Source organism: Micropterus dolomieu, linkage group LG19 (assembly GCF_021292245.1).
Source record: "Micropterus dolomieu isolate WLL.071019.BEF.003 ecotype Adirondacks linkage group LG19, ASM2129224v1, whole genome shotgun sequence".
Taxonomy (NCBI): domain Eukaryota; kingdom Metazoa; phylum Chordata; class Actinopteri; order Centrarchiformes; family Centrarchidae; genus Micropterus; species Micropterus dolomieu.
In genome coordinates this window covers 33,452,963-33,460,566 of record NC_060168.1, presented here as the reverse complement: position 1 = coordinate 33,460,566, position 7,604 = coordinate 33,452,963, and the positions used below count along the sequence as shown (strand labels likewise).

At 46.9% G+C, this 7,604-nt stretch overlaps 1 protein-coding gene across 1 annotated transcript in view; it reads left to right on the top strand.

Annotated features, from left to right (window-relative positions):
• tgfbi (transforming growth factor, beta-induced) overlaps positions 1 to 5,693 on the top strand; it is a gene marked incomplete at its 5' end in the record, with an annotated part of 32,183 nt that extends 26,490 nt beyond the window's left edge. The window contains 3 exon segments of the mRNA XM_046030780.1: positions 1,266 to 1,333; positions 3,591 to 3,615; positions 3,707 to 5,693. Of these exon segments, the coding sequence (XP_045886736.1) occupies positions 1,266 to 1,333; positions 3,591 to 3,615; positions 3,707 to 3,768 (155 nt within the window).
• Positions 5,694 to 7,604: the final 1,911 nt, after the last annotated feature.

Below are 7,604 nucleotides of genomic sequence, written 5' to 3'. Positions count from 1 at the left end.
GAGAGGACGTAGGTTTAAGGCGCCCCCTGCTGGCTGCTAGAGAGGACGCAGGTTTAAGGCGCCCCCTGCTGGCTGCTGGAGAGGACGCAGGTTTAAGGCGCCCCCTGCTGGCTGCTGGAGAGGACGCAGGTTTAAGGCACCCCCTGCTGGCTGCTAGAGAGGACGCAGGTTTAAGGCGCCCCCTGCTGGCTGCTGGAGAGGACGTAGGTTTAAGGCGCCCCCTGCTGGCTGCTAGAGAGGACGTAGGTTTAAGGCGCCCCCTGCTGGCTGCTAGAGAGGACGTAGGTTTAAGGCGGCCCCTGCTGGCTGCTGGAGAGGACGCAGGTTTAAGGCGGCCCCTGCTGGCTGCTGGAGAGGACGCAGGTTTAAGGCGCCCCCTGCTGGCTGCTGGAGAGGACGCAGCTTTAACTCACTTCTCAGACCTGGAGGTTCCTGCTTGGTTTAATCCACTACACATGAAAGTTCTTTGACGTTAGCATCAGCGATGTTAATATAATAATATAAATAATTGTATTGTTTTATTTTATATGTTACCATATTTTAATATAGGCCTACACTTAATTATATGTTGTGTGTGTAGCACGAAGGAACTACACATTTCGTTTCATTATGCAGCCTTGTACCTTGTTGGGTTCAGACACTGAGAGAAACAGTTATGACGCCACATACGGGACTTTTGGGTTTGTGGTCTTTGTAATTATGTATTTTCACAGACTTTCTTGATAAAGTGAATGAAATTGTAGGAGTGCACTGGCTGAATAATAATAATAATCCTTATTTGTAGAGCACTTTTCAAAAACAAGTTACAAAGTGCTTTAACAAGTGTAAAGAATAATACAAAAAAAACAAGATAAGAGCATGAAAAATTTATATAAAATTAGTAAAATAAAATAAAAAAGATAAAATAAAGTCAAATAAGATCGGGAAAGGCTCTCCTCTTATGTTGGACATTCGCTCTGGTACAGAATGAAGTAGACAGGACCCGAGTTGTGTTGAAAGTCATTTATCTCCACGCAGCCACACGGGTCAGCAAACAGGAACAGTAACACAACAGAGCACATGAACATGACGTGAGATATCGGTACGTTACGTATCGGCAGGTCACGTTTGTACGGCATCAGAGCAGCTTCAAGGAGGAAGAGCGTGTTGCTCAGCAGAGACAAAATGTTCCACTCTTTGACCGTGACCTAAAGGCCTCGTCCCGGCTGAAGGAGTTTACCTGCGGCGTGCCAGTTCTGACTGCTGCTGTTTTTGTGTCTCTGCAGCTCCGAAGGTGGACCGAGAACAGGCCGACGCTCCTGCAGCTCCTCTCAGAGCCGCCGCCGCCTCCAGGGTGAGAACAGAACAGCAGCCGACAGCTGAGCGACCACAGAGCCGCAGTCTGTCCCACACTGCAGGTTTAAACACCTGGCAGGTGTGAAGTCCTGAACGATTGTGTGTTCGACTTCCGCTCTTTTCTTCTTTTGTGTGTTTTTTATTATCCTCTTCAATAAAGTTGTTACGAAGAGATTCAGGGGAATCCAATCCCACATTTCCCGACGGCTATTTCAAAGGTTCAGAAATAGCTGTCAGGAAATGTGCAACGTTAAATGGATTCACCTGAATGAGAAGCGCAGGAACTTCCTGTGATGGGGAAATGAGAAGTCCATAGGCTGAGGGATGTGGACCAATCGCCGGGATGCACGCGCTCCTGCACGCGCTTTACTGTGAGCACGTGAAACGGACTCTTCATAAGAACTTTTGTTTTTAAATTGGTGTTCAGTGAGGATCGAACACACAGTGAGTCCTGTACTCACTCCTGTACCAACTGAGCAAACCAGCCCCCCGCGACCCTGTACACAGGATAAGCGGTTGACGATGGATGGATGGCCGCTTAGGGCTTCCGTAATAATCTGTGTATCATTCGTTCTTTCATTATTCTGTTTCAAAAGCGAAAAAGCTGTGGTTTTCAGACTGTCTGTCTGTCCCCAGACTCGCAGGCTATCCCTTTTCTAGTTGCATCTCATATCTTCTGCAGCGAATATGATTGTAGACGTGAGCTCCACATTAAAGCCACCTACAGAAGAAGAAACTGTAAATCTTGCAAAAAAATATACTTAGAAGAGTACAATAGAAGTGACCTAATATTCTTCCCACAACACAGTAGCAGGCTGCGAAAGGTTTGTGTAAAACACGAGGCAGCTGCTCAGACCTCTTTATCTGCCTTCAAGTGCTCGTCAATGCCGATTTAAATACGCTAATGACTGAATATTACCGGAACATTTGAATCGGTGCATCATCCGTTCATACGCAGTTTGCCGAATTAACTAATTTTTGCTGTGTAACACTGGATGTATGATGAAGCGTTCCCCTTCAGGCCGGCGCTACACTGTGAGTTGCTCTGTGTGCAAACTAACTCGTGTTGATGTTCATCTTCATTACATTCAATCAGGCACCGCCGTCGCCCAAATAGATCTGCTGCACGTTTTTCAAGTGCAACACACAAAGCTGCACAGATCAAGCACATTAAATATTAAAATCGATATTCTTCCATTTTTGAAACAGAATAATCAAAGAACGGACGACGCACGGATTATATACAGGTCGCCGTTTTCTTCATGACCGGTCTCTTTACTTGTATTCTGCTCTTCCTGCGGCTCAGTACTGTTGGAGAACTTGTTGGAGTTGGATCGTCACTGTTTCAAACTATTCCTTTGTCAGAATGTGCAGTTTTGGATGGGGCTGCACTGTAGTGATCAACATCGCCGTAGCCTCGAGGGGAAAAAAAACCTTGATAAACATGTTCGGGTGTTTTCTGCGGCCCCGTCCACACAGTTTCACATCGACTACGATCTCCGTCCACAGCAGCGTTTTAGCTGCGTATCAGAGTTGATCACAACAAAAAAAACAACAGAAAACGCACGTGTGTAAACATGAAGCAGCTGGTCTGTTCCGTAGTTACAGAAGATTAAATAAAGAATAAACTTCTACAGACGAAGAACCAGATTTTTATTTGTATGGACCAATAATGAGCTGGGACTGTTACTGAATGGGACACGGGAGGTAAAAGAGGCGGCAGAAAACAGACTGGTGTAGGTAGGCTGTAAGTGTTCTTTGCATGGTACAGAATGATTTAATAAAAACACCAAATCAAAAACTCAGCCGGAGTTTGAAAACGAAAAACGGGGTCGGCAACGTCTTCAAACTCCATTTTCACCGGTTTAGTCTGGACAGGAGGTGCAAACGCAGCAAAAGGTCTCCGTTTTGAAACGAACCCGCAGTAGACTGGACGGGTCCTGAGATGGTTCGAACGTTCAAAGGAACGATCCAGACAGAAGAGATGTAGTTTCTGCTCCAGTGAGATTTTTTTGGGGGGGGGGGGGCTCTAATGAGCTGCTTTACTTATCCAATCATATTCGCAGCAGTAGACACGAGATGCGACTTGAAAAAGATCATGAAAATGGGGGAAGACCAGTCACAGCTCCTTAGTTCCCTGTTCTGGTTTCAAATCTGGTTAATCAGAGAGAGTGATGCACAGATTGTTAATAAAGACACACACACACACACTAAAGTGACTGTATTTAACTTCTGCCCTTCTTTCTGTCTCGCAGGCTGACTCCAAGAGCTTCAGGAACGGTGCGTATCTCTGGGAAAAACTTTCTATCATTTAAATGTTCCCGCTTCCTGTCTGCTGCAGGACGCTCAAATCTACCTTCTGTGTTTTCAGACGATCTCTTCCAGAAGGTGCTCAGCAGCCGCTCCAGCAGGACGATGAACCAGAGTCAGTAAAAGAGGAGAGGAAGACGTCAGCGGAACATCTGAGGAACCGAAGAACAGAACGTGTTCCAGACCCCAAAGAGGGTCAAAGGTTACAAATCTTAAAATGAAAAATCCCCCTGAAATCCTGAAACGCTGCAGTTCGTCTGAGTCTGAGAGCAGAGCGGTGTCATCCATCAGAAACGCCAAACAGTGGAGCAGCGAAGCGCTGCAGAGAGCTGGGCTGCATCAGTAATCTGCTTTCAGTGAGATGAAACACAGAACAAACACAGGATTAAAACCTTCCTGCTGTATAAACTGTAAATATACAGGAGCATCTCCGAAAAGTTGGAATATGGTGGAAAAGTTCTTTGTAAGAGTTCAAAGGATCAATCAGCTGATCAGAGCTCGTTTCTGTGTTATAAATTCTTTGTTCTAACATTCAAATACATTTTGAGATACTGTAGTTTTGATTTCCATCAGCTGTGAGCCGTAATCATCAAGATTAAAACAACTCAAGGCCTGAAATATTTCACTCTGTGTAACGAATCTAGAATATATTAAAGTTATGGAATAAATTCAACTTTTCTACGGTCCTCCAATTTTTTAGATGCACCTGTACATTTATACTATACAGAGTAAATATACTGTATATTACTCCTGTGGCCGCTTTCACTCAGAGATCCCACAATAAACGTGGAAAGAATTTATTTTTTGTGAGATAAACCCGCAACCGTGTTTGCTTCCACATAGTGCTCTGGCTTTCTGGGTTACCTCCACTGAGTCCGCCTACGCCTCATCTCGACAGTTGTCAAAACAAAACACCCTATGCAGACTCCCGATCGTAAAACAACAACCACTTGAAACAGACAAAAAAGAAACTACGTAGCCTAGTTAATCGTAGTAGAAGCACAAAATCAAGCACTGATTACCAAATCAACAAAATCTAAACGTGTCAGCAAAACCAGGCAGGCAAAATGCTCTTATTCTGAAATGCCTCCCTGTGGATATGCAGCCCGCAGGCGACAAAACAGACCGAAGGTAGTAGAAGCACCAAAATGACAAATAAACAACAAGTCAATGCTGAGACGCTTCCAGTTGACCGGGGGACCTAACAAAACCGTGGCGCAGCCAGAGTCGTTGGACTTTGGAGTTAGACCGTTAAAAAAAGACCACGACTTATAACACAACAGCTTGAAATGTCCCTCCTGTTCCGGCGTGCCGGCTGTGACTTTTCACACAGACGTCATTCACACAGACATCAAAGGGAGGTCCTATTTGATCCGCCTCTGAGCGGGGAATGTTGGTAGTAACAGAGGTGGATCAAATAGGACCCCCCTTTCCGGCTCGGTACCTTTCTCACAGCGCAGCGAGCCGCCATGTTGGCGTGATGATCCCGTTGTTCCAGCTGTTTCACTGAAGTTTATTGATCAGCTCACAGCGGCCCATAGAAGCCTGAGCGCCTTTGCCACGGGTTTCGCCTCTCAGGCTGTAACTCACTGATTGTAACTAACTCTGTTAGTTTGTTACCCAAACGGTAGAAAACGAGTCAGACAGCTGATCAGCTCAGAACATATTGCTCAGACTGAACAGTGTGAGAGGATCTGAGGGGGATTTTTCTTCTTCTTCTTCAGTTTGTGCAGAAGATGAACATTTGTTTGTGGAGAAGTTGTTGAATAGCTTTTTTTACTTTTTACTTTTTACTGTTTTCGGTGTAAAAAAACAAAACCAAATGTGACTTTCAGCGAGTGTCCAAAGTTTGACCTTCCACATGTGGAACCCTTTTGTAAAGTGTGTGTTTGTGGTTGTTGTTGTTGTTGTTGTCCTGCAGCATGTCGGCAGGTTTGAGCTCCAAACAAACAAACAAACAAAGTGACCTGATGGATGTCCGGAGCTTTTTCAGGAGTTTCTACTTTGTTAGTGTTTTGTAAAATAAAGCTGAAAAATGAGCTCTGAAAGCTGTCGAGTCGTCTGTTACTGAAGTGTTCTCTGCTGGTCTGTAAGAGGCTGCAGAGCGTCGACGCGTCACAGCCGTCACGCCGATGTAAATCATCTGTGTTTCCTCGCCGCTGCTGAAGGAGTTATGAACTATTAATGCAGCCCAGCTGAGGTCAACAGAAACACAGCTTCCTTTTAACAGGGTTTTAATGTGAAGCAGTGAACGCCTCACAGGCTGAAGCTTCAGTTTCCATCTCATTGACATAATGACATCAGAATCAGAAGGAGCATTATTGCCAAGTAGTGTTTTACACATACGAGTAATTTGCTGTGGTGATGAGTTGCTACACACAGACAAACAAACAGCAAACATAAATAAATGTAGAAATATATAAATATGGAATTGAAGAACAACGTTGCAGATGTATACATGTGCATAATTCTGGGTCTGTGCCGTGCAGAAGTAACCCAACGGAAGAGAATAATGTGTAAATATACATATATAAACTGACAACATAAACATATACAACAACAAAGATCAACAACAAATATGTGCGACGTGCCGGGTCTGTGCCCGACGAGATGAAACAGTATTTACATGTGCAGAGACATGGGGGGGAGTGTCAGTGGGGCCCCCGGTCTTGTTAATGAGGCTGCAGACGGGTAGAAGCTGTTTGTGGCGAGAGGTTTTGGTCCTGATGGACCGCAGCCTCCTGCCAGAGGGGAGAGTCTGAAACAGTTTGTGTCCGGGGTGGGAGGAGTCAGCTGCAATCTTTCCTGCTCGCCTCAGAGTCCTGGAGGCGTACAGGTCCAGAAGAGAAGGAACATTGCAGCCAATCAGCTTCTCTGCAGAGCGAATGATGCGCTGCAGCCTGCCCTTGTCCCTGGCGGTGGCAGCAGCGTACCAGATGGTGATGGAGGAGGTGAGGATGGACTCAATGATGGCAGTGTAGAAGTGCACCATCATTGTCTTTGGCAGGCTGAACTTCTTTAGCTGCCGCAGGAAGTTCATCCTCTGCTGGGCCTTCTTGGTGAGGGAGGTGATGTTCAGCTCCCACTTCAGGTCCTGGGAGATGATGGTGCCCAGGAAGTGGAAGGAGTCCACAGTAGTGACTGGGGAGTCACACAGGATGATGGGGGAGGGTGGGGCTGGGCTCTTCCTGAAGTCCAGGACCATCTCCACTGTCTTCAGAGCGTTGAGCTCCAGACTGTTCTGGCTGCACCAGGTCACCAGATGGTCGATCTCCCACCTGTAGGCGGACTCATCCCCACCAGATGAGCCCAATGAGGGTGGTGTCGTCCGCAAACTTCAGGAGCTTGACGGACTGGTGACTGGAGGTGCAGCTGTTGGTGTACAGGGAGAAGAGAAGGGGGGAAAGAACGCAGCCTTGAAGGTAACCGGTGCTGATGGTCCTGGAGTCAGAGACATGTTTTCCCAGCTTCACCTGCTGCTTCCTGTCCGTCAGGAAGTCAGTGATCCGCCTGCAGGTGGAGTCGGGCACGTTCAGCCGGGAGAGCTTGTCCTGCAGCAGGGCCGGGATGATGGTGTTGAAAGCAGAGCTGAAGTCCACAAACAGGATCCTGGCGTAGGTTCCTGGGGAGTCCAGGTGCTGGAGGATGTAGTGAAGCGCCATGTTTACTGCATCATCTACAGACCTGTTGGCTCTGCAGGTGAACTGCAGGGGGTCCAGGAGTGGGTCTGTGATGGATTTAAGGTGGGACAACAGAAGACGGTCAAAGGACTTCATGACCACAGAGGTCAGGGCGACGGCTCTGTAGGCGTTTAGTCCAGTGGTCCTTGGTTTCTTGGGGACAGGGATGATAGTGGAGGCTTTGAAGCAGGCTGGCACCGGAGACAGCTGATCAGCACAGTTCTTCAGGGTGGATGGGGAGACAGAGTCCGGCCAGCTGCTTTGCGGGATTTCGCCTCC